Source organism: Piliocolobus tephrosceles, chromosome Y (genome assembly GCF_002776525.5).
Source record: "Piliocolobus tephrosceles isolate RC106 chromosome Y, ASM277652v3, whole genome shotgun sequence".
Lineage (NCBI taxonomy): Eukaryota > Metazoa > Chordata > Mammalia > Primates > Cercopithecidae > Piliocolobus > Piliocolobus tephrosceles.
Genome location: NC_045456.1, coordinates 3,912,787 through 3,940,689, shown reverse-complemented (window position 1 = coordinate 3,940,689; position 27,903 = coordinate 3,912,787). Strand labels below are relative to the sequence as shown.

The window sequence follows — 27,903 nt, the reverse complement described above, 5'->3', positions numbered from 1 at the left end:
TGTTTATAGACCAAACCAGCCTCATTCTCCTTTCCCCACCATAAAATGTGATTTTTTTTCTTACCCTTTTCATTTCAGGTTCAAATAAGAATCAGTCTGGAAGGAAAGAAAAGGAAGGTGGGAATAGGGAGCGCCTACCTTGCTGGCAGAAACACAAAGAACAAATAGAAAGAAATGTTGCTTGACTCAAGAAGACTCTGAAATCACTTTTGGTTGGCAGTGTATCTCATGGCCTCCCTCTCCTGGGGTGTCCTCAAATCGGCTGCTTGCAGAAGAGTCCTTATCTAGAGTCTCTAATCTGTCCTGCTTTTCAGCTGTAGAGAAGTAAGGGGACATACAGTATGAGGAGACACTTACAGATGTGAGGGACTGGGACGGTGGCCGCCTCCCCGTAGCTTTTGGTCTGCTTGTGGTTGGATGACTGAGTTTCTCAGTAGATGATACCACGGAGTCAAAACCTTCTAAGTCTAAAACAAAAGTAAAACAGAGTTTTAAGAGCCAAAATAGGAGCAAAGGCTCTTATGATATGTCATAAGCACCTCTTTTTCTCAATAATAATCGTTTCTGTCTGGATTACACTTCATCTTTTACAAAGGCTGTTTACATCCTTTGGTCATTCAATAAACAGGATTCAAACTGAATGGAATACTCATTTCCTTCTTAGTTTAACAAGCTATTGCATGGAAGAGAGACAAACAGGATTTTTCTTTTTCTCTTCTACAGCTATATCCATAAATCTTTAAAAAGCTACAGAAAGAGGATTAGAGGAAGAATCCTCTTTTTTCCACAAATCCAAGTCCATTTTAGTAGACAGAACACTCTGGCAGTCTCGACACAAAAGGCAGTTATTACAAGGTACAACAGCCACAGGCGAGTGGATGCCAGTCATTGATTCCAAAAGACAAGAAGAGATGGCAGTCCTGCTCCTCCGCACTTGTGACTGGTCTAGAGGCAGCTATGTAGTCCAATTTGAGTGACTGAGCAATACAGGGCAGTATACTGAGAGCCTGTGGGAAACAGATTTTTCTCTCTGTCCAGAGAGAGGCAAGTGAGAAGGCCTTTTGTGTTACTGCTCCTCTTCTTTCCTGCCTGGGATGCTACTGTGTAAGGATGGGATGTCTGGAGCTGTGGCAGCTATCTTGTGACCATGTGGCTATCTAGTCACAGGACGGCGAGGCAGAAAGATGGAAAATGTTAACTGACAACCCCGATGGGTTGCAACCCTGGGATGATCTAGTGCCCAGACTTCTTGCCATGTGAAATTAACAAACCCCCGTTATTTCAGCCAGTTTTAATCAGATATTCTTTATTTGCAGCTAAAAACATTCTAACTGCCATAACTGCAGCTACACTGGTCCAGGAGAGAGAAGTTAAAAAAGATGATGTGCATTTCCCCTCACTTTATTTTGGGGAGAATTCTTTTGCTGATGGTTATAATAAGTGGTCTGGCTGTGTGACAGCTTTATTCTATTAACGAACAGGCAGGTGTTATCTGCAAACTATTTTCTTTAGTACAATATGCAAAATCAAGCACAAGTCACTGGTCAGGAGAAGCCATTAAATTACACCTGAGATTATGTTAAGTGACATCATCCTAGCACCTGATGAATGAATAATTACTCAATTAACTCTTCTTATCAGGGCAAGGCAGGTATAACGAAAGGTTAACCATCTGCAGAGATGGCACAAAGAAAAACATCAGAGGTGCTCTGAAGCCAAGAGGGAGCCTATCAGCACCCAGTACCTGAGTGAGGCTCATAAAGGCACCCACCTCTCTAGCTGGCTCAGCAGGGTGCCAGGGGAGGGCAAAGATCCCCCTGCTACAATGTGCTTCTCCAGTGCTGTCTCACTGGGCTGACCCCTCTAAGGGGGCCTTCCTTTAAGAGAACCTTATTATTATTTTTTCTTTCTTTCTTTTCTTTCCCTCCCTCTTTTTTTTTTTTTTTTAGACAGGGTCTTGCTCTGTCTCCCAGGCTGGAGTGCAGTGGCACAATCTCAGCTCACTGCAGCCTCAACCTCCTGGACTCAGGTGACTCTTCCATCTCAGCCTCCCTACAGGCACGCAACACCACACCTGGCTAATTTTTGTAGTTTTTGTAGAAACGGGGTTTCGACATGTTGCCCAGGCTGGAGAAACTTATTTTCTTAAAAGGTTCTCCTCCAGACTCTACCCTGGGACTCTCCTCTAGTAAGTCCATGTCGTCTAAAATGAAAACTCCCCATTACACACTTGGATGGATGCAAAAAGCCACCATCTGACATGAACCTCCCCAATTCATCTTTTCAAATCACTTTTCCCCGATGACAAATGTAATACATGATCAGTGTATAATTTTTAAAAAACAAAACATGAAATTGTAACAACAAAAAAAGTCAACTATAATCTTACCACATCGAGACAAGCACTGTTAGTATTTTCATATATTTTCCTCCAGGCTTTTTTTCCTATAAATAGATAGTATAGCTCATACTATATGTAATATTGCATTCCGCTTATTTCACTTAACCTGATACGCCATGTCTCTAAAAATTCTTTGTAAATATTTTAATTGTTGTTGCACTGCAATTAATCAACCCCATTTGTTGGATAGCTAGTTTCCAAATCATTTCCCCCTCCTAAGTTTTACTGTTATGGAAGAACACCGCACAAATATCCTGGCATGCACTCTACATACAGTGAGTTTAGCAGCTTATCCATGCAGATCTCCAACTGTTCTGGAAGAAGGAAATAAGGCCCAGGACAGTGAAATTGTCGGGGGGCTGGTTGGGGAGGACAGAGGCATAACGAGGGGCAGAGGAAGGCTCGGGGAGAGGAGAGAGGACAAAAACCCAAGGAGCAGATGCTGACTGACAGCCAGGGAAGGAGATGGAAGAGAGGGTCGTTAAAGGTTCCCGCAAACAGGCAGCTGCCAAGGGCCTTGGCTGGGACAAACCTATATCATGGCTCTGTCCAGGAAACTAAAACAAGCTCAGGAGCAAAAGCTGAGCAGGATGAAGTGATTAAAGAACAACAAAAGGCTAATTAACTCTGCTTCTCCACCTCAGCTGCATGGAGGAATCACCTGCACAATTTAAAAAAACAAAACACCACTGCATCCTAGGGATTGACTCACCCCATCTGGGGTGCATCCTGGGCACAAGCAGGTGTCAGTCTCCCCAGGGGATGTGAACATGCAGCAAAAGCTGAGAAGCACTGCCCTAGAGGAGGCCGGGGGCTGAGGGGAGGGAAGGGAGTGAGGATTTGGCCAAGCGGAGGAGTGGAGAGGCCACCAAGTGACTGACAGGGCCCAGTGAATAGAGAGCCTGCCTGGGCTCTGTAACAGTGGCCCTCCCATGCTGGGCTGAGGAGCGCTGGCCTGATTTGGAGGGCCACAGAGGTGCTGGAGCACTTGACGAAAATGGTGGCCAAAGGCTCGAATGATTGGTGGCAGGTCAGACACACTGCAGCTGGAGCCAGGAAGAGGCCCGAGATGTGACCCAGCATAACAGTGGGGTGGGAGAGGAATGCAGGGAGCCAGGGGAGGGGAGGGGAGGGGACAGCTTTGGGCCCCTCTTAGGATGGACTTGGTAAGTCCACTTGTGTGCAGGGGTGGACAAGTTCACACCAGGAAACTTCTGCCAGGACTCCAGGGAGGAGTCCATCTTTGCCAACCCCCGACCTTCCTGGGCTCACTGAATTAAGTCCACCCGGCAGTTTAGGATTTCAGAATGTGTGAGGTGGCAGTCTGTAATGAATTATACTTTTAAAACAACCCAGAAGTGTGATGTCTGTCTCCCGCACTTAGGCTGTAAGCCCCAGGAGGGCAGGAACTCATCCTTGCGTTCTCAAAGGTCTAGAATGTCCCTAGGGAAAATATGCTGGTTCCTCTGTCAATAAAGGAACAAGCAAATGAATGAACAAACTATCTCAAGAAAAAAGCCAGGAATGTAGCTTATAGAAATGGCTCCTAGCAGGACGTGAGCAGCTTCAAGGCTGAAGAAGCATTCTTTGCTATGGATGCAGAGAGGGCGGATTGGCCCATTCTGTTTTACTGGTTGAGGTTTGCACTAAGAAGACCTATGAACAGTGAAGCCTGGCCACGCTTAGCAAGTGTCTCCAGATGGCAGAGAAGACTGCTCTATTTCTGTCACTCACGAGTAAGAGGAAGGTCCGAGTCCCTCAGGGGAAGCCACTCTTAATCTCTTAATGCATTTTTTTTTTTGATTTTTTTTTTTTTTTGCGACAGAGCCTTGCTCTGTCCCTCAGTCTGCAGTGCAGTGGTACAATTGCAGCTCACTGCAACCTCTGCCTCCCGGGTTCAGGCAATTTTCCTGCCTCAGCCTCCCGAGTAGCTGGGATTACAGGTGTGCGCCACCATGCCTGGCTAATTTTTGTATTTTTAGTAGAGATGGCCTTTCACCATGTTGGCCAGGCTGGTGTCGAACTCCTGACCTCAGGTGATCCACCCACCTTGGCCTCCCAAAGTGCTGGGATTACAGGCATGAGCCACCACACCCAGCTTAATGCACATTTCTGCTAAGTTTAACTTTCTATAGTGTTAGTTTGGAAAGAGCACTTTTTGGAAACAGCTACCAAACCAAACTGCCATACAGAAAAAAAATGTACCAAATATGAGATTGCTTGCTGAAAAGGGAACCTCAGGTTACCCCGGCATGTTTCATAGATCACCAACTGTGATGCATTTCTGCTTTCTGACAGTAAAGCGCAGAAACTCTCCAATACTGTCACATCGCTTTTCAGAGGCACAGAGCACATGCTTCATGACTGTGGCCATGGTAGCTGTGATTAAGGCAGAATTTCCATGACTAACCCATCGTGGTGTGGAGAAAATGTCCCAATTTTCATGGCGGTTTTGAAATGAATCAAGCTGAAACTTGATATGAGCTTTCTCGGCCTGGCTGGGAATTTTTCCTCTTAAGAGAAAAAGGTTTTAATGCCCATAAGTCAGTCCAAAACTATCGAACTGGCAAATGCTGGGGTATTTTTAAGAAGTTAGTTTCCTAAGGACGAGAGGCCCTTTGCTTTTGTGATACTTGGACAACAAACTCTCTGCAGACATACGGGGATAATTCATGTTGGGCACGATGGAGTTGGCTTGGAAAGGGCCTTTGACTCTTCATGGCACATGAAGTTGCTCATTTCCCATGAACTTCAGTCACACCCTATTTGGTTCAATTAGAAAATGTAGCTTCTTTTTCCATGGATAGGAGCAATGGTACCAGTGACCACAGGTGACGTAAAGCACATACATCCACTGAAAGCACAGAGGAGAAACAGTCAAAAGGCTAAGTCAGGCTAGCTGTCAGCAGCAGAGTTCTTTGGGAGCTCCTAAATCATTCTCTGCATTCATTATAGCATGTTGCTGTGCACTTTAAACGGAGCTTTAGGATATAAGTTTGCTTACAGCTCAAACCTGGCAATGTCACTACCTCCCAATATCTCTGGAAGCCATCCCTTCTCCTCCACACCCTGTCTCAGATCATTAAAGCCACTGAATTTCTTGCCCGGAACCACCGTTAATAGACTTTTCACTTCAAGCCCCTTACCACTCACATGCTGCCACCGGAGAGGTGTACAGTCCTGATCTGAGTGTGTCCCTTCAGGGCTTCCTCTCCCGACTAATTTCCTTCGGTGCCACAACTGAGGCCTCTTCCAAGAAGCCAGACTGCACCCTAAGACCTGGGTTGGGTGCATCCCTACTCACCCATCACCCTGATCTCGGCATTTAGTGCCCTGTACTGACATTTCTTATTGACTTCTCTGCCTCTCCCACCAGCCAGGGAAGAAGCTATGGCTTTTCTCTCTGTGACTTCTCTCTCTGTTTCCCTGGACTTAAGACCACTTATGGCTTGTAGTGAGAGTTCAAAAAATGATTCTTAAACACATTAACAAACAACCTTTCTAGGGTTCAGATTTTCCAGCAGCAAAAAAAATGAGAGAATTATCTGAGCCATCAGCTTCATAAGGTTATTCTTTCGTAAATGAGAGACCACGTGAAAACCCTTTCAAATCATGCAGATAGAATTCTGTTTTCATGCACCATTCACGGAGCTGTAGGATTTGGAAACAAGGATCTAAGAGCAAGGGTAGAAATTCCCCCTTCCCTACCTTTTTTTTCCCAAGGTCTAAGATGAGAAAACTTTAAACCCACAGGGCCACAGGTACTTTCTCTGCATTGCAGAAACACCATGAGGTAGTCTGAATGGGAGGAGGAAGTCTCACTCCATGCCTCAGTCATTTGACTAGTGTGGAAAATCTGTGCAGACTATCGAGATGGGCCCAGTATTAGAGGGGGGGGGTCAAATGAACACCTGTGTTAGCTGAATCACTAACTGAAATGATTAGCAATGATTAGATTCTTCAGGAAAATAAGCCCTCCAAAATGTGTAAGGATATAGGAGATCAGCTGTTGTGTTTTCATTTATAATCCAGGTGTGAAGTTTGCAGGACATAAGCTGCTGAGAGTAAATAAGTTTTCGAGGGTTTTTTTTTTTTTTTTTTTAAGAGACAGGGTCTCGCTGTCACCCAGGTTGGAGTGCATGCAGTGGTGTGATCATAGCTTATGGTATTATAGCTTCAAACTCCTGGGCTCAAGCAACCCTCCTGCCTCAGCCTCCCAGGTAGTTATAGCTACCATACCCAGCTATTTTTTGTTTTGCCTTATTTTTTGGTAGAGGTGGGATCTTGCTATGTTGCCCAGGCTGAACTCATACTCCTGGCCTCAAGCAATCCTCCTGCCTCAGCCTCCCAAAGCACTAGGATTACAGACATGAGCCACCATGTCTGGCCATAAATAAGTTTTGAGCTACTGTTTTGAACTCCATGTGCCAGCCATGCCACTACTAGATGCTTCACATGCACACACCCTCATTTCATCTGCACAAAACCCCATGCTGTGTGGGCATTACTATAATCCACAAAGAAAGAGACAGAGGGCCAGAGGTTAGAAAACATGCCCAAGGTCATCTACCAACAAGTAACAGGGCCCACACACAGATTCACATCCAAGGGATTCTCTCCACTACAGAACATTGCTTGTTTTTTTTTCTATTTTATTCTAATGTATTTTCAAATGAGCAGGAAAAGGGGCTGGCTTCTTCAAGGCACTCTGTGGCAAGAAATGTAATGTGCTAGGCAAGTTCAGAGAATGTTTGGCAATTTGGTACAAGCAAATTCTACATCAAAACATGTAGCTCAAGAATAAGAGAGGGAGATACAGTGTTTATTTGCTCATTAATTCAATCAAACATTTCTTAAGTATTTACTCTGTGCCAAGCATAGGGATAGTTTTGAGAATGAACGTACTATCATCCTATATCATCACGGTCCCGTAGAACTTGCTGTGATGATTGAAGTCTTCTATAATCTATATACTATTCAAATGGTAGCCACTAGCCCCACGTGGTTACAAAGTGCATGGATTATGGGTAAGTATAGCTGTTTAATTAAATGTAAATAGTCACACGTGGCTAGTGGCAATGAAGATTGTGTATTATGATCCTGCATCTTGGAATTTCCCTCACTTATGCTCAGCCCATTCATTCAGTGGCTATTTTTCTGAGCATACACTATGAGCTAGGCAAAGGGGGATACAGGGGTGGAAAACAGCCACATTCCCTGCCCACATGGAGCTAAGAACCCACTGAGGGAGACAGGCTTTTGTATGTATAATTACAAATTCTCCTAGTTTCTACGAAAGAACGATAAAAGGTGAAATTAGCAATGATAGCATGGGGACCTAATTTAGATCAGGGAAAGGGGGGACACGTCTTACTGCAGTCTTGCTTCGAGGAGAGGTAGTAGTGATTCACTCGGATTGTTGACAAGCAACGCTAAGTGGGGAAAAGTAGCTCTCCACATTTGCATTCCTTTAAAAATTGCTCACTACAGGCCCAAATTTGCTATGCAAAGTGATCTGATAAATAATGTAATTACCTATTGGAAACAGTAGTTACACTATTATCCACAGGAACATAAATCGGCACTACCTTTCTGTATGCCATCTGGCAATACCTATGACAAAATGTAAATGTGTACACCTTCAGATATATCAATGTCACTTCTACAAACTAATCCACAGAAATGTTTGTGTAAGTATAAAATGATATATTTATGAAGCCAATGTACTTGCTAAAATAATTTTGGAAACCCTTGTATATACTCCTCATACATATCAAGTTGAAATCTAAACTTTTATGTAAGTTTTACTCACAAAGGATGTAATTTCTGTTATATTCTAAATATTGAGATTTAAAAATATAACTTACATAGATTTCTTAAATATATCCAATATATATTTGAATACTGCAGCAATTTAACCACCACCATCATCCATTTAAAAATACCATAAGATTTTAACAGTTGGAAATTTTACATCATTCCTTTTCCTCCTTAAATTCATATTTCCAACCCCTACTGTTGAATTTATCCTAATCCATTTTCAAGTCTGTTGTTAACTAGTTTATCATCTTTCTATTGTAAAAACATGTATAGAAATGAAAGTTTAAGATTTTTTCTTTCCTGAAATCGTAAGACTCTAAGTGTAAAAATTAGTTTTCTTCTGGATTGAGTCCTCATTACATTATTATCAGTATACAAATGATCAGAACATAAATATACACACATACCACACATTTTGATAAATAATTTTTAAGCATGACAAAACAGAATGTTATTGGGCTTTCCCCCCAAACACTTCGTGTGTGTATGATTATTACTTAATACCAGGAAGAGATGGTTTGGTATCAACTCTCTAGTTTTCATTTTAGAGACGTAAGTGCCAAGAAAATTTGTTCACTTAAATAGAAGTAGATGGAATGGAGGCTGGGTGTGGTGGCTCACACCTGTAATCCCAGCACATTGGGAGGTCAAGGCTGGTGGATCACTTGAGGTCAGGAGCTCAAGATCAGCCTGGCCAACATGGTGAAACCCCGTCTCTACTAAAAATACAAAAAAAAAATTTAGCTGGGTGTGGTGGCCCATGCCTGTAATCCTAGCTACTCTGGAGGCTGAGACAGGAGAATCACTTGAACCCAGGAGGCGGAGGTTGCAGTGAGCTGAGATCGCGTCACTATACTCCAGTCTGGGCGACTCCAGTCCAGTAGATGAAATGGAAACTTTTTTTTTTCTTTCTTTTTGAGACGGAGTCTCACTCTGTTGCCCAGGCTGGAGTGCAGTGGCACGATCTCGGCTCATTGCAACCTCCGCCTCCTGGGTTCAAGCGATTCTCCTGCCTCAGCCTCCCGAGTATCTGGGACTACAGGTACCTGCCACCACACTGGGCCAATTTTTATATTTTTAGTAGAGATGGGGTTTCACCATATTGGCCAGGCTAGTCTCAAACTCCTGACCTTGTGATCCACCCTCCTCGGCCTCCCAAAATGCTGGGATTACAGGTGTGAGCCACCATGGCCGGTCAGAATGGAAATAATTTTGTTATCAATGTCACTCAATTCTCTGAACTCCTTGCAAATTATGTATCAAAAACCAGACTGTCGTCTAGCATCACCAGGAATTATTATTTTTAATGGTCTACCACCAAACAACTTAGTGGGTACCTCCTTCAATGTCACTGGAAGCAAAGAATTACTAACCAACTGATTTGAAAACGGAACTTACAACCTGGAACTTGTATCAGGGTTTTTTCTAGGATCTCAAACTTATTTAGGATGGCAAGCATCCTACTCTTTTATATTTCCTTGTAATAACCTGGGTTAAAAAAATCAAAATAATTCTTTTAAAAGATGAATGAGTACTTTTTAAAACTTTACGAAAAGGTATGCTCATGAGCCAGGTGCAGTAGCATGCCTACAGTCGCAGCTACTCAGGAGGCTAAGGTGGGAGAATCACTTGAGCCCAGGAGTTCAAGTTTAGCCTAGGCAACATAGCAAGGCCCCATCACTAAAAATAAAAAAATAATAGTTATGCTCATAACCCCTTAACAATTTCTTAAATCTCCATACAGCCAGCAAATCACTTAAAAGCAAAAAATCATTAAGCCAAAAAAAAAAAACCCTAGATTAAACCTTAGAAAGGGCCAAATTATCAATTCTAGATTAAAAGAACTAACAGAACTAAAGAAACTGAAGTAAAGAGACAAAGGAAAGAATAAGCTACTTAATTTCAAAGAGGATTCAGAGGCTACCAAGACAGCAGTTTTCTCAATGTCTAGAAAACTCAGCTAAAAGAAATGGACAGGGTTAGAGAAACATAGACTGTGAGGTTGCACTGGGTTCTTTCTTTTTAATATTTTTTGTAGAGACAGAGTATTTCCCTACATTGCCCAGGCTCGTCTCGACCTGCTGGCCTCAAGTGATCCCTCCTGCCTCCCAAAGTGCTGGGATTATAGGAATGAGACCCCATGCCCTGCCTGAACTGGATTCTTTGTGATCATTTCATCCCAGCCCCTGGATTAATGATGAAAAACCAAGATCCAAGGAGGTACAATGGTGTGCTCGATGGTCAGCTTCAGTGGGATGAGCAGCCAGAGCAGAGTGCACATTTCTTTTTGGAGAGCAAGATGTATGGGTCATTTCATCTTCTTTAACAGCACTTTACTTAGATATAAGAGAAGCAGGGCCAGGTGCAATGACTCATGCCTGTGATCCCAGCACTTTGGGAAGCCAAGGTGGGAGGATCGCTTGAGTCCAGGGGTTTGAGACCAGCCTGCGCAACATAGTGAGATGCGTTTTTACAAAAAATAAAAAATTAGCCGGGCACGATGGTGCACACCTGTGGTCCCTGCTACTCGGGAGGCTGAGGTAGGAGGATTGCTTGAGCCTGGGAGGTTGAGCCTGCAGTGAGCTGTGACTGCACCACTGCACTCCAGCCTGGGCAACAGAGCAAGACCCTGTCTCAAAAAAAAAAAAAAAAAAAAAAAAAAAAAAAGAGGAGCAGTCTGATAGTCATAATATAGAATTTTAATGCATATGTGAAACAATAATATTCTAATGTCCAGAATTACATGGAAGCCAAAATTACACTTACTACAAAATTTGAGGAGGAAAAACCTTCTGTCTCAAAGCCTAGTATGCTTTTTACTACCCCGGGAGAGACAAGAGTCCCTCAAAACTGCTAGAAGGGGCTGGCAGGCTCTCATTCACCAGCCTGGGTAACTTGATGAGCTATTTCTGATTTGTAAACATCAGGAGAAGGGAGAAGACTGAGGTAAAAAGGATTTAAAGTGCTCTTAAAAATCTGACACTTCATGACTTTTTCTTAGGAAAAAAATTACAAGTAATCCTATCTCTATAAAAAAAAAAAAAGTTAATCTGCTAATTGTACATTTCTGGACACTAGTTTTTACCTGAACTACTGCTTCAACGCCTGACTCTCTCTAGGGCCTTTTCCTTGCCCCTAACATTTCTCTTTCCCGCCACCTTCTATCTCTGCAGATGTGAGCTGGACCTGTGGTTTTCAAAAGTTGCCAAGAATAATGCACTTAGAAAAAGGTCAACATTGTGAGTTTCCCATTAAGCTAAATTTGTTCAATTTTACACTTGGAGATTATACCCTTTCCAATAGGAGATGGCATTTGTTTATTTTGAATGTGCCTCATTAATAAAAAAAATCAAGCAGTCTCCCAAATTAGAAGCCTCCACCTCCTTTTTTTTTTTTTTTTTTTTTTTTTGGTAAATGAGTCTGTGAAATTGCAAACAGTATGATCCTCAGGAAGACATGACTAAGGCCTGGGGAGATGAAGAGAGTGTCACTACAGGTTACGCAAAGGTAAGCTTGGTTCTAAATCAGGGCATCCTGCTGACCTCCAACTCCAACCTTCGCTTGCCACCACCATATCCAACGACCTTTTAATGGGGCCCATCAATGTCACTCTCTAACTGCTAATCACTTTGCTCTTGCAATGAATCAAACTTCACAGGCTCCTAACCTCGGCCAAGGTTTCCAGAACATGCTTTAATGAGACTCCATGGCTAAATAAGGATTTTGATAATTTACTTAATAAAGTGATACTAAAACAAAATACTTAATAAAATGTCGTGTGTTCATAATGCTTTTAATGTGACAAAGGGATGCCTGAGCACGACTTTCTGGTAGGTTGTACATTCCTCTGGATATTTGCAAGTAAAATGGAAGCCATAACCAGGCTCTGCCAATCCATGAGCCCACAGCCAGGGGACGGGGGGAGGGTGGCACCTCAAGCCAAATAAATGCCATGTGAGATCTGGGAGCTGAACATCACCTGTTCCCGTGAGAGACCTCTGTGGTGTATACTGTGGATGCAACAGAGGTCGCTATATAAGTCTCTTCGTTCTATGAGACTACTTTGAATCTACTGGGTGTACCTCCAGATTTGCATTCTTAAATGTACATTGCATTCTTAGAATACAGTCTCAGCATGCAGCAAAGGTAGAGGCACTCAAGCCATCAGACCGAATGATGACCGAGAGCCCTGGCTACAGAGATGCAGGCGACCACAATACCAGGGGAGGGAGGACATGCTGACTCTGCACATAGGTAAGTGTTTGGGGCTGCCTGCAAGTCCACACAGCTGTGACCCTCTCCAAGCCAAGAGCCATCTGAACTGATGCTCCCTAAATGTCCCTCCACCTCTCTCACATCAACTATTTTGCAGGCTGGTGGTTATAGAGCATTTGGGTAGGATAGCACTAATTTGCTCTCTGTATTCCGGAATAATTCATACCACCAAATGCACTGCTCCAGTGAGGTTCTGCAACATTTGCCATCATGTCCCCACTTTGACGTAACCTCCCCGTTTCTATAGCATTTGTGAGGCTTGTCCTACAGGCGCTTTCAATGTTTACTGAGTTTGCGCTTATAGGATGTTATGGGGTAAAAGATGTTCATGAACCACCTCATAACTAGGCACAAACCCAGCCACCGCCATGGACCACCAAAGGCCAGCAGGACCACCCCTGTGCAGGGCGCACAGGCAGAGGTGAGCACCTCAGTTCTGGTGAGGACCAACGTCTTTCACTGAGAAAGTCTAAGTGGAGATGCTCAGTTTATACCCAGGATCAGGCCCTTCAAAGGACCCTGAAGGCCCATCTCTTGTAGGACTGGAGGATGCCTTTCGAAATGAGTACTGGTTGCCAGCTTGACCTTGTTTCCTCAGCAGCACACCTCCACTGTGAGCCTGAGAGGCTGGGAACCAGGGGAGGGCTCAAGGGCGATGCAGGGAGAGGGCCAGCCACAGAAGCTGTTCTGAATTAACTACACTTCTAAGTTTGAGGAAGCAACCAAAAATGCTCAGAGGACTGCCTGGGTTAAAAACCCATCAGTCAGAAGCGCAACCCGTTTTACTTCCTTTGTATAAAGCGTTTGACCCTCAGCACAATCTCTTTTGCTTTTTGTCATCACATCATTTGAGAAATGTATCGTGCTTTTCACCTACTTCTGATAAAAATTTAAGTTTGATCACGATTTGTGTCCCTAGATAGGGACCGGAGCTGCACACGTCCACACATGGGCACCCCAGCCCGTCATATGCAGACTTGACTGTAGACCAATAGCAACTGTATCTCCTGTTCTTCAGCACGGGTAACATCAACAATGTCCTTGGTCCCAAAGGCCATGTCTGAAGGTTGCCGGTAAGGAGACAGTGTCTGTAGGAGCCAGCCATGGCTCTTCAATGAAAGCTCTCATGTCTGAGCAGCTACTCCCGAGACAGCTGGAAGGTGTGGCTGTTGTTCACACGCACGTTCAGCCAGTAGTCAATCTGGAACACTCCAAATGTCATCCATGTTTTTTCTTTTTCTTTTTTTAATGGCAGGCAGGACACAGTTTATCTTGTCTTATTGAACCTGAGAAATTGCTCAATGATCTGACATGCTGCAAGGACCAATAACTGGCTCTCTGGCTCCAAAAGGGGAAGTTTAAGATATGTATTTTAAAAAGAGGACAGAAAAACCAATAGCCCCAAGTCAGGAGATCTGAATTTTTCCTCAAAATTTGTATGAGAAACCCTTAGAAGTGATTTCTTATCATAAAAGGTAGAAATTGCAAAATAAGGTAAGAATGTAATCACTTGTTTATAGAGATTTGGTGTCACATTCACAAAAATTTTGTGTTAATGGTCACTATTACAATTGCTCTCTCTTGCTCTCCTGTATAACTTTACCATACAGAGTACAGATTTAGAACTTAGTATTGATCAAATTTGCTATTGTCCTTTTATGTAATACCTGTTTAAACACTGGGTAGTTGATCTTTGGCAAATATCTAATCCCAAATCCAACACTCTTTGTATTTGAAATCAGACTCAAATGGTATCATTTCACTTGCTGCAAACCTTAAGATCTCTCTCTCTCTCTCTCTCTCCCTACCTCTCTCCCTCCCTCTTCCTCTCTCTCTCTCTCTCTCACAAAGGTCACAGCCATGTCCTTGGTTGATGCTTAAGTACTTCAAATATAATTACTTTTTTGTATATGAAACATTTTCAAACTAGGTTTTATAGAGATTCTCAGGAAATGAGACAGGCCACTCCAGGGAACACACGTTGCACTTGCGGGGGAGGCCTGTCCTCTTCCTGTTCCTAACACAGACTGGGCTCTCTGGGCCTCGGTGCTATTGACATTTGGGGCTGCGTCATTCTTTGTTGTCTGTGGGGGCTATCCTACAAACTGGAGGATGGTTAGCAGCATCCTTGGCCTCTACCCACTAGATGCCAGCAGCGTCTCCACCCCCACCCCTATGATGTGACAGTCAAAAATGTCTCCAGACACTGCCAAATGTCCCCTTGGGGAGAGCAGTTGAGAAATGCTGATGTGGACCTAGAAAGTTTGGGCTCATGGGTCAGGGAGACCTGGCTTCAACTCCAATTTTTTTTTTTTTTTTTTTTTTGAGATGAAGTCTCGCTCTTGTCCCGCAGGCTGGAGTGCAATGGCGCGATCTCAGCTCACTGCAACCTCCGCCTCCCGGGTTCAAGAGATTCTCCTGCCTCAGCCTCCCGAGTAGCTGGGATTACAGGCACACACCACCATATCCAGCTAATTTTTGTATTTTTAGTAGAGAGGGGGTTTCACCATGTTGGCCAGGCTGGTCTCAAACTCCTAACCTCAGGTGATCCACTTGCCTCAGCCTCCCAAAGTGCTGGGATTACAGGTATAAGCCACCGTGCCTGGCCTTCAATTCCAATTTCTTACTAGCCAGATAATCTTGCTCAGTTTCCCCAGTTTGCTTTCTTCCCTGTTCCTTCACTGCAAAACCATGACTCATTACACATCCCTCATAGGGCTATGGACTATGAGAAAAAAATAGACAAAACATTTAGTGGGCACCCAGTGAATATTAGTTCTTTCTTTCCTTACTCTTGTTTGCTCTCACTGCTCTTATTTCAACACTAGAACCTCAGAATGATGGAAGAGGGGAGATGAAGGGGGAGGGTTTGTTCTCCACTGTATTAGTGGAATTATTCTAACACGAGGATATTCCACACACAGCTCCAGTACTCACACTGTACCTCAAAGAGGATTAAAAGTTATAAAGACATGTTCTACCCCAAACATGCTTATAAAACGCTCCTAAGCCTTTCAAACACTTTGGGATTATTGTTTCACCAGGGTTGTAATCAGCTACAGATCAATGTCCAGGTGGACCTTGATTTTTAAAAATGGTGTAAAACAATACACACATTTAACACCCTAAGGGGACATTTTACATTACAAAATGATTACTAGGTTTTGGAGACCCTTTTTTTTTTTTTTTTTTTAGATGGGAGTTTTGCTCTTGTTCCCCAGGCTAGAGTACAGTGGCGTGATCTCGGCTCACTGCAACATTTGTCTCCCGGGTGATTCTCCTGCCTCATCTTCCTGAGTAGCTGGGATTACAGGCACCTGCCACCATGGCAGGCTTATTTATTTATTTATTTATTTAGTATTTTTTAGTAGAGACGGGGTTTCGCCATGTTGGCCAGGCTGGTCTCGAACTCCTGACCTCAGGTGATCCCCCCCCCCCCCCCCCGCCCCCACTTCGGCCTCCCAAAGTGCTGGGATTATAGGCATGAGCCACTGCGCCCGGCCTGGAGAGCTTTCTTAACACATCTAAAATGTAATTATATATATAAAGAATTAGTTTACAGATGATGCAGAAACATCAGTATAGTAGTTGTTACTCTAAATAATCGCGACTATTTTATAAAGTGGGGCAAAGGAGGCCCGGTGCGGTGGCTCATGACTGTAATTCCAGCACTTTGGGAGGCTGAGGCGGGTGGATCACTTGAGCTCAGGAGTTTGAGACCAGCCTGGCCAACATGGTGAAACCCCGTCTCTACCAAAAATACAAAAATTAGCCGGGCGTGGTGGCACGCAACTGTAGTCCCAGCTACTCAGGAAGCTGAGGTGGGAGAATCGCTTGAATGCAGGAGACGGAAGTTGCAGTGAGCCAAGATCACACCACTGCATTCCAGCCTGGGCGACAGAGTGAGACCTGATCTCAAACAACAACAACAACAACAACAACAACAACAACAACAACAAAAAGTGGGGCAAAGGGGCACTTTGAATCCCATACTTGAGCAGTGGTGTGCATATCTATTTTAACATTGGGCCTCAATGTGAGTGTTAGGAAAATTTCAATTAGCTCTTATTTTTTTCTTTTTAACATTTTTACTGAGGTACAATCTATATATACCATAAAATTCACCCACGTTATCTGTACGACTCAATAATTTTAGTAAATGTACAGAGTTGTGCAACCATCACTATAATCCCCTTTGAGAACCCTTCCGGAACCTCAAATTGATTGGCTCTTACTTAGTACTCTTCCTAGGGCACAGGGAAGTACTTTCACGTTTCCTGGTTCAAAGGAACCATAGGCCCCAGGCATCTGTGAGAGATCCGAGCATGAGATGAAGTTAGCCTTGATACCTTCCAAACCACTTCCATGTCCCAAGTCTGTTGACTTTAAAGCAAGCAACACTTGGCCCCCAAAACTGACTACAGTGTAAAGTGTGTTTTGTGGGTCAAGTTGAAAAGACAGAGAGGAAATCTTCACAGTCCTCAAGTGAAGACGGGGAGGGGTCTACATAAAGAGATGGAAGTGTGAATAGTTTGAGATTTGGATCAGATAGAAAAAAACAACAGTTCCAACAAAGATGCTAGGCAACTGAGGAGGAGGAATGACAAGGGCATTCTCTAAGTCAATTAGTTGAAAACAGGTGGCTTACTTCACAGTAGGCTTCCTATCTGAAGGCCTGTTGCTATGTGCTTTAGTGGGAAAGGAACTGAAAATCCCGATAGCATTGAAGTGTAACAATAAATCCTGCCATGCAGTGGGAACTACAATATACGGCATAACAAAAGGAAACATTATAGCACTTGACTTCAGGGCCCGTAATCTCCCATTCAATCAGAACAGAGATTCTTCCATCGGCAAGAGAAAACTGGACAATTTTCATCTCTATTCATGCACAGGCCTGTGTTGTAGTTTGTCCATGTCTTCTATTATGTTACTTGAAATATGGCTGCATAGTTTGATATAAACAATATCTCAAACTGACATCAACAAGTTAGTTTTGGACCAATTGATTTCATTCTAATTGATCGCTGGCTGACAGACGCTGGGAGATGCCCACACAAGATTTGAAAAAGCCATGTTCTCTAATTTAATATTATAATAATTTTAAATTATAGCTTTATTAAGCGGAAACCCAGATTTATTTATAGCTAACACTGATGGTTTCCAATGGTTTTCAGGGTTGTATTATGCTGTTCACTGTAGCCCACATTTAGACAGCTTCAATTGTCTGAATCACTAATAAAACATTCTGGTACAAATAATTTCCTCCTTGATCCAATGCAATGAACAAATGCTACGGAAGCAGCCCCGAGGAGAGCCCCCCGCTTCTGCAATGTCTTTTTCTCCTTGACCCACCCAACTACAAAGAACATTCCTGCCTCTGGGGCTAAAGACATTCTGTTTACAATTCTCTCCTCCCTTGGCCTCTGTGATGTTGCAAGATCCTGATTTTCCCTTAAATGTGGACTTGGTGGGGGTTTGGTCTTCAGCCCTAGGTTCTTTGCCTTTTCTCATAGCGAGGACTTTATCTTCCTGACCTAACCATCACTTCCAAGCAAACAACATTAATCGTAAGCATTTCTATCTTTTTTTACAGGCTACCAAGTGATTTGACATAATTCTGGAAGACAAGGTGAGAAAGTTGATAGACATGTTTTTTTTTTGTTTGTTTTTTGTTTTTTTTTTGAGACGGAGTCTCGCTCTGTTGCCCAGGTTGGAGTGCAGTGGCATGATCATTGCTCACTGCAGCACTGACCTCCTGGGCTCAGGTGATCCTCCCACCTCAGCCTCCTGGGTAGCTGGGACCACAGGTATGTGCCATCACATCTGGCCAATTTTTTTTTTTTTTTTTGTAGAGATGGAGTCTTATTATATTGCCCAGGTTGGTCTCAAACTCCTAAACTCAAACAATCCTCCTGCCTCAGCCTCCCAAAGTGCTGGGATTACAGGTGTGAGTCACTGCTGCATGTTTTATTTATTTATTTATTTATGTATTTATTTTGAAATGGGATCTCACTCTGTCACCCAGGTTGGACTGCAGTGGCATGATCTCAGGTCACTGTAACCTCCACTTCCTGGGCTCAAGCGATTCTCCCACCTCAGCCTCCCAAGTAGCTAAGAACACAGGCATATGCTACCACATCTGGTTATTAAAAAAAAAAAATTCGTAGAGATAGGGTCTCACTATATTGCCTAGACTGGTCTCACATTCCTCAGCTCAAACAATCCTCCTGCCTCAGCCTCCCAAAGTGCTGAGATTACAGGTATGAGCCACCTGTCCAGTAGAGATGTTAGTATTCTTTATAGATACGGAAGCTGAAGCTCAGAGAGTCTGTGGATATTGGAGAAGGCCACTCAGCTAGGAAGCAGTCGATTGAGCACTCAAACCCAGGTCTGCAGAGGCCACTCCTGCCCTCTTCTCTCCAGCCACTGGGAAGCTCCTAACCCCTACCTGCAATTCCTGCCAACCTCTCGAGCCTCAGCCCTTTACCCCCTGCCTCCACTTGGCACTGACACGGGCATGTCTGGCCCACTCTCAGAGTCAACATACTTAACTAAACTAATCACGTTGTCCTCCAAACCAGCTCCTCCTCCTGACATGCTCATTTCTACCCATGTTGCTGGATTCTCCAGTCACCCAACCCTAAAACCTCAAGACTAACAAATCATTCTCTCCTCCTCCCCATTCCCAAACCCAACCTACTGCCTGACAATATTGCCTGGCAGTAATTCTCCTGTATTGCTGCTTCCACATCTATCTCTTCTTTCCTGATCCTTTCATAAGCAGCTTCATTCTGGCGCTCTCCGCCTCTCACCCCAAGTATCAAATAACCTGACTCCTTGACACCCGTCTTTCCTTCATCTGATTCGTCTCACAAAGCTCCAGCAGTTACTATTGGAATTTTTAGACCTGATCCTGTCACTTTGGTGTACCATCAATGATCACCACTGCTTACAGAATAAATTACACATCCATCTCCTTCAAACTCAATACAGTCCGTACTTACAATTCCAGGGTGATATAGTTTGGATCTGTGTCTCTACCCAAATCTCATGTTCAGTTGTAATCTCCAATGGAGGCGGGGCCTGGTGGGAGGTGACTGGACCATGGGGGTGGATTTCTCATGAACGGTTTCGTACCATCCCCTTAGTACTGTACTCATCATGATGGTGAGTGAGTTCTTGAGAGATCTGGGTGTAAGTGTCTGCTCCTCCTTTGCCTTCTGCCACGACTGGAAGCTTTCTGAGGCCTCAGAAGCAGATGCTGCCACGCTTCCTCAACAGCCTGCAGAATCCTCTTTTCTTATAAATTACCCAGTCTCAGATATATCTTTATAGCAATACAAGAATGGACTAATACACAGGATAGCCCTCCCTCCTTCCCAGCACAAACCCTCTAACACAGCCAGGCTGGTCAACACTCCCCACATGATTTTCCTGACCACCTCCAGTACCCCCACATAAGTAAATCCAACTTCAAGATACAGACAAATCTGTCCCCCTTTGTAAAGCCTGTTCCAACAACCTGGGCCCCAGGGAACACTCTCTCCTCCGACCAGCATTACTTTCTACCACTCAGTCATTATACAGACCTACAGTGCTATTTAACTTTTCATTTGCCATCTTAGGGGCCCAAAAGGACCCAAAGCCCCTGGAAGGCAGAGCCCATGTGTGAAGGCCTCAGTCTCCAGCCAGCCTTGCATTTGAGTAGTAGGTACTCAAGTATTTATTGATCATGTGACTGTCAATCATTATTTCTTACAATGCAAATAAAATATACATTAAATTGTTAACTTGAGGCTGGGCGTGGTGGCTCACACCTGTAATCCCAGCACTTTGGGAGGCCGAGGTGGGAGGATCACTTGAACCCAGGAGTTCAAGGCCAACCCGGGTAACACAGGAATACATTGTCTCTACAAAAATAATTTTTTTAATTAGCCAGGTGTGGTAGTGTGCACCTGTAATCCCAGCTACTTGGGAGGCTGAGGTGGGAGGATTGCATGAGCCCAGGAGTTGGAGGCTGCAGTGAGCAATGATCGCACCGTTGCACTCCAGCCCGGGTGACAGAGCAAGACTATCTCAAGACAAAAAAAAAATCATTAACTTGAGAAGTTATAGTCTTCTAGGATTAATGTCTTTGTGGTAAAGAGAGAGAGAGAAACAAACCTCAGTGCTCTATTTCTGGGCTCCCAAATATATGCAACTGTGCTTAGTTCCACAGCAAGAAAAGCTTCTATAGACGAACCTCCCCTATCAATGCCCCCAATATTTTCACACTAGCTCGTCAGACTGAAAAACATGTGATGCATATTTTCATGACAGCGATCACAGACATCTCCAGACCCAAAGAATGTAAAGGTCAAAGGTGAATGCTCTGAACAAGCAAGACAGATTATCCTGTATATTCTGGAGGAGGGAGAATACCTCCCTTCCTATTGACATGAGGGAGGTGACAAGACAGCCTCCTGAGTTTGCACATGACCTTCACCAACCAGCCACCCTGGCTTAAAACAGGGCCCAAATATGAAACTGTGGTGGTAGAACCGGAACTTAGTCAGGCTCATTCTGACAATACCCTTTCATTCACAGCCGATTACTGCTCTGCTCTACTCCGCCTGCACTTTAAGCAGCTCAAAAGCTACAGCCGGCCAGAGCTTCTGTTATTGCGTCAGCCCAAGCTATCAGGTTATGCTTCCTGACTGGGCTTCTCAAGGGCTGAGGATGTAAACGAGCTTGTGGAAACAGGGGAAGTACTTTTGGCATTTACAGTCACAGTCACACATCCGACCCGCAAGCCTCCATGAGATCAGACCAGAGACTGCAGGTCAGCAGTTGCAAAGATGCAACTCTATCAGCAGGTTCAGAGAAAAACAGCACCCAAACAGAGGGACAGCAGTAGGAGAGCAGAATGCTCACGCTGGGAGCTCTAGTGCTCTTATAAGGCCTGCCAACCATTGCACATCTGTTTCTAAAGTGAGTGGCCTAAGCAGATGATGCTGGAAAGCTGTCTTCCATGTCAAATCAATCCCTGATAGTGATTGCCAGAGGTTAGGGAAGTGGGTGGGTGGGAGAAAGGTGGGTGTGGCTTAAAAAGAGCAACACAAGGGATCTAGCGGTGATGGAAACATTCTATGTCTTGACTGTGGTGGTAGATACACAAACCTACATGTATGATAAAATTGCAGGCTGGGTGTGGTGGCTCACACCTGTAATCCCGGAACTTTGGGAGGCTAAGGTGGGAGGATTGCTTGAGCCTAGGAGTTCGAGACTAGCCTGGGCAACATAGTGCAACCCCGTCTCTACAAAAAATACAAAAATTAGTCAGGCATGGTGGCATGCACCTGTGGTCCCAGCTACTCGGGGCGCTGGGGTGGGAGGATCGCTTGAACCTGGGAGGCAGAGGTTGCAGTGAGCCGAGATCACACCACTGCACTCTAGCCTGGGCCACTGAGAGAGACTATGTCTCAAAAAAAAAAAAAAAAAAACTTACATAGAGCGAAATACACACACAAGTACTAGTAAAACTGGGAAAATCTGAGTAAGATTGGTAGGTCATATCAATGTCAATATCCTGGTTGTGACAGCGGACTATAGTTCTGTAAGATGTTACCACTGGGGAAAAACTGAGTAAAGGGTACATAGATTTCTATTACTTCTCACAACTGCATGTGAACCTACAATGACCTCAAAATAAAAAGTTCACTAAAAACAAAGTAAATTCTAAAATGTAGCCTTCTGTATTATGTAGAATATGAGAGAATGTTAACTTATGACCTTGATAGGTACAAATAGAAGATGTAAAGTTAAAAAAAAATTATACTATTTAGCCATAAAAAAGAACGAGATCCTATCATTTGCAACGACATGGATGGAACTGAAGATCATTATGTTAAGTGAAATAAACCATATGCAGAAAGAGAAACATTGCATGTTCTCACTTATTTGTGGGATCTAAAAATCAAAACAATTGAACTCATGGAGGTAGAGAGCAGAAGGATGATTACCAGAGGCTGGGAAGGGTAGTACAGGGCTGGGGTGGGGAGGCGGTGGGGATGGTTAATGGGTAGAAAAAATATAGTTAGAAAGAATGAATAAGACCTACTATTTGATAGCACTATGGCATGCCTATAGTCAATAATTTAATTGTACATTTTAAAACAAAGTGTGTAATTGTATTGTTTGTAACTCAAAGGATAAACGCTTAAGCAGATGGGGAAAATGTGTTGAAATGAAATATTGCACATGGTTGCAAGTTTTTCTTAAAGCAGGTCATTTTCCTCTTCCCAAGAAATGTGATAGCCTGTTGCTAAACAATATGATTATTTTTATACATGTCTATCATTAAATGGCTTTTATGTCAAAAAATAAACTAAAATAAAATAATAAGAAAAAATTAGTCCCTGAATCTGGACTTCTTAAAAGGGTTGTCACCCAGGTCAGACCACCAGTGGCCTTAACAGCACAACTGGTGGCCTCACAGCCACCCATGTACACCTCCAAAAGGACCTCTGACTTTTATTTACCCAGAGATACTGCAGCTCCCTCCCATTTATCACATGGTGGTGTCCTGACCTTGGTAAAACTCACTCATGTTCTGAACTAAGTGGCAATTACCACACCAAAGCTCATTTGAAACTCGGTCAAAAGTGCGGTATCAACAACGAATCCTGCCATCTCACATTTGCATCCATTCACCTTTTTACAAAAAATACGCAAATCACTGGAAACCGTGAACTTAAGGGCTAATGCTCACTTTTACAAAAAGGCTTATTCATCATTTCTTTTCATTAGATCTTGCAAGGAATTTCTCCTAGGGAGGGGAAAGGTCCCAGACATTGTGTTTTAATGTGGAAAGCGCCATCATTTCCCTTCTTTACAAAATTGTAACACCTAAAGCCAAGCGAGGGTGCCAGCCTGGCATTTCAATGGCTTTATTACTTCTCATCATGGTGGCTGAAGGCAAGCCAGGCTCTGAAGTTCTTTACTAACTCTGCAAACAGAAGCAAGAACACTGTCCTTACTCACCAATGTCATTGCTGCGGTCCGAGAGATCTTTGTCCAGGATGCCAGATAGCGAACTGCCCGCCAAGTCAATCTTTGGACCGTCACCCCTACATTAAAAACACAAGCCCAGACATTTAATAATTGGTGTGTGTCCTTGTCATTCTGTCAGTTTTCTTGCTGCACACATGTTAATGAGTGTGCTGCGTGTGGAGTGGGTGGCACTGTTGCCTGTGAGGGAGCCAGAGAACCAACAAGCTGTCTAGCCACATGGGATGGGGTGAGGACCAGCTGACAGGCTGGATGCGCCCCTCTCCAGCACGCGTTTTCAAAGATGGCTATTTTAATAATGCCTGTTCGCCAATGTACCTCCAGCCACAGATCCTCCTGCTGGGTACACAGGGTGCAGTGTAGGGCCTGCTCCTGCCCTGTGGCCAAATAAACACTGGCTAATGATAACTGGGAGCTTTCCTTTTAAGGAACAAGGAATTTAGCCAATGCTGCTTGTCAAAGGTCAGCTACTTTTAACCTTGAGAAAAAGGTTTTCTGGCCTAGGGCTGTGGTATCAGCCAGGCTGTTGACAGGCACAAGGTGTCGAGTTGAGATCTGGCGGCCTGAATGCTGGCGCTGGGGCTCAGGCCTGTAACATTAGACGGCTCCTGGATGGGTGCCCCATGCTCATCAAGACACGAGTGACTTCCCTCTGTATCTGGGCTAGCAGCAGCTCTATGGGATGGGAACAGGCCTCCAAGATGATGAGAGAAACCCAGCCTTCTCATGCACAAACAGAAGGTTCCTCCAAATTACTCCACAAGACCGCTTTTTGCACCCTTTTGTGGGGATGAGTCACAAACGAGTTTATCCAAGGGCTCTGAGGGCAGTAGGGAAAAGATCCTTGCCCATAAAATGAGAGAAGCTGAGCAGTTGTTCCCAGCAAAGTAACAGAAATAGTCCATCTCACAGCCCCGAAGGCCACCATGGCCTGAAGTTGCACCTCACAATGAGTAGTACCAGGTTTAGTCAGTAAGCACTTGTCATGTGCCACTTGTGCTGGGGGTATTCAGAGGTGGTGCCTACTCAGGAAGAGCTCACGGTCTAAATGGCAGAGACAACCAGCCAGCCACAGATCCACATGGCCTAGGCTATAAGACGCAGGTGTCACACTACTATGAGAAGAAAGGAGCGGGTCAGTGCAGAATATCTGTGAGGCAGAGGGTAGGGGTCACACAGAGGAGGTGGTGTTACACTTGAGCCTTGGAGGAAAAGGGAGAGGGGACATGTTCCTAAGAGGTGTGATTGAGCGATGACCCCAGTGTGGGTGAGTATGCCAGTGTGGCCAAGGTCCCTGGGACCAAAGCCTGAAGTCCTCAGAGAGAAGTGACAGGACAAAGGCTGGCAAGGTGGGTGACTGCTGGGCCGGACACTATGGGGCTTGTTTTGTCTGGGAGGCAATGAGGGGCCGAGGGACGCTTGTAGTAGGAGACCTGTATACCTGGAGGTCAGGGCAGGGCATGTGCTGTGGGTGAGCTCCAAACCAGGGAGCTGACAGGACAGACTGCTGTGTTTTTCACTCAAAGAATGCGTGGTGAGCAGGGCACACTGGCTCACATCTATAATCCCGACACTTTGGGAGGCAGAGATGGGAGCATCACTTGGGCCCAGGAGTTTGGGATCAGCCTGGGCAACATGGTGAAACCCCATCTCTATAAAAAACACAAAAATTAGCCGGGTGTGGTGGCACGTGCCTGTGGTCTCAGCTACTTGGGAGGCTGAGGCGGGAAGATCACCTGAGCCCAGGGAAGTTGAGGCTTCACTGAGCCGTGATCGTGCCACTGCACTTCAGCCTGGGTGACAGAGTGAAATCCTGTCTCAAAAAAGGGGGTGTTTGTGGGCGCATTTGGCAAAACATACATATTCTTGTGATGGTAGAAAAAGACCAATGGAAGGAGGTGAGTCCTCCTCAACTCCCAAGCAAACAACACTGCCTCTTAACTTCAAGCATCCTCCACTACAGGAGGGGCAGGGGTGTAAATACTAGGGACCAGGCCTGGGCCTAACGGCTTGGCCTCCACTAAGAGAAAATACAGCTCCAAGACTGTCCTGGGAGTGTGCATTATGATGCTGGCTGGGCCCTTCCAAGCTAGGCTGAAATAGAAGTTCAGGTAGAGCATGAACTCCTGTACTTGGAAAGGAGAAGCAGCTTAGGCTTCAGAGAAGGACCTTTATTTCCTGCCTCACCCTAACTTCCTAAGGCTGTGGGCTCCCCTAGGCCAGGTTTCCATAGCAGACTCCCTCTGCATCCCCTGGCTACCCAAGCTTGGGTCCCACCAGGGCCATTGCCTCAGACTGATTCCGAGCCAACAGGAAGGGCAGGATGGAGGACATTTATTTCAAAACATTTCACTGTCAGGGCCCCAGCATCCACTAATTTGAAGGTAACCTGAATGAAATGTTTCAGAAATGTAGAATTATTAGCAGAAATGCATTTTCATTTTTAAGAGTCTTCCCCAGATATAAAGAAATACATTCCTGGGGACCCTTAAATATCATGATTTGGGATCCACAGAGCCCAGAAGGATTGGGCGCTGCCATCCTTCAAAATAACAGACTAAACACAAATTACACTCACAGCCAGACAGCGCTGTCCTTTTTGAAACACACCAAAGACCAAAACTTATAAGACCACATGTCCTACCCAGGAGAGAGACAGCACTTTGGCAGCGAGTCTAGTGAACTCTACTCGGCTTTTTTTTTTTTTTCCAGTCCAGAGGGAAAGATGGTTTGAGGTGATACCCTGTGGGCAGCTGGGATTAAGTCAGAGGGGCTGCTGGCAGAGAGATGAAGTTTTGCTCATGAGTTAATCACATGTATCTCGGAACAACTCAGCAGTTTCTGAACATGTGGCTTATTTGTGTATTATGGTAACTGTCAATCTGCGGGCTGCTATTTCCCTCTGTGATTTGACAGCTGGAAGCTTCCAATCAAATGTGAGCCTGTCTCCAGGACATTTAGAGGACCCTATTGTGCATTACTGTGCTTTATTACTTCACTGCCCTTATTTTCCTTTTATTGTCATTCTCAACTATTTTATTCTTTTATATATATATAGTACATATATATGTTATGTATATAGTACATATATGTTATATATAGTACATATATGTGTTATATATAGTATTTATATATGTTATATATATGTTCTCTCTCTCTCTCTCTCTCTCTATATATATATATATACATATATATATATATATAAAAGAATAAAATAGTTTTTTCTTTTTTTTAAGACATGGTCTCATTCTGTCGCCCAGGCTGGAATGCAGTGGCGTGATCTCGGCTCACTGCAACCTCCTCCTCCCGAATGGGTTTTATGCATCAGTGTGTTTTTCACAGTGTTATTTGTAATGAAGAAAAACTGAAAAGAACTGGAATCTTTCATAAATAGGAAAACACTTGAATAAACTATGATATTTGATGGACTTTTATATAGCCATCTGAACGATGTTTATAAATGGCTTATACTAACAAGAATGAATACCTATGTTGCAATGTTAAGGGACAAAGGCAGGTTAAAAACAACACACACAGCAGCACACATATACCCATGTGTCCTCCTGACATATTAGGAAGAATAATTTTAAGGCTGGAAGAAAATTTACAGTGGTTATTCCTGGCTAGTCTGATGGGCGATTTCCACCACCCAGTTCAGCAGCTGGAACATGGCAGGGACTCAAAAAACATCTGTGGAACATTTGCCAGATTTTCTGAAATGAGAATGCATTATGTATTTGTACAATAAATGCAGTTTTCCCTCAATACCTAAAGTTGTATGCTGTTCAGTATGATCACATCTATGGAAAACTAGTGAAAAACAAACCAAATCATACATAGGAAAAAGATAAGAAAGAAATAGTCCAAAATGTTAATAGTAGTAATCTCTGGGATAACATTATAGGTGAATTTTTCCTTCCTTTTAAAGTTTACTTTTATTTTATTTTCTTGAGATGGAGTCTCACTCTGTCACCCAGGCTGGAGTGCAGTGGCGTAATCTCGGCTCACTGCAACCTCTGCCTCCTGGGTTTCGGCGATTCTCCTGTCTCAGTCTCCTGAGTAACTGGGATTACAGGCATGCGCCACCACATCAGGCTAATTTTTGTATTTTTAGTAGAGACGGGGTTTCACCATGTTGGCCAGGCTGGTCTTGAACTCCTGATCTCAAGTGATCCGGCCACATTGGCCTCCCAAAGTGCTAGGATTACAAGCATGAGCCACCATGCCTGGCCTAAAGTTTACTTTTAATAATAGCAACTAGAGGCTCATCTGATTCAGGCAGCTCATGTTCTCTCTCCTTTCTCTCCAATAGTATCATCAAGGTAAAAGCTGAGATTGCTTGGATCCTGCCTCAC

General features: G+C 44.0%; 1 protein-coding gene across 4 annotated transcripts in view; it reads right to left on the bottom strand.

Moving 5' to 3' along the window:
- The window catches only part of LOC111531657 (SH3 domain-containing kinase-binding protein 1), a 307,782-nt gene that overhangs the window by 7,723 nt on the left and 272,156 nt on the right, over nt 1–27,903 (bottom strand). For all 4 annotated transcript variants that reach the window (XM_026451886.2, XM_023198963.2, XM_023198967.2 and 1 more), the window contains exons 12-13: nt 23,522–23,607; nt 358–467 (exon numbers count right to left, since the gene is read on the bottom strand). In XM_026451886.2, coding sequence (XP_026307671.1) covers nt 358–467; nt 23,522–23,607 — 196 coding nt within the window. The remainder of the gene's footprint in view (nt 1–357; nt 468–23,521; nt 23,608–27,903) is intronic.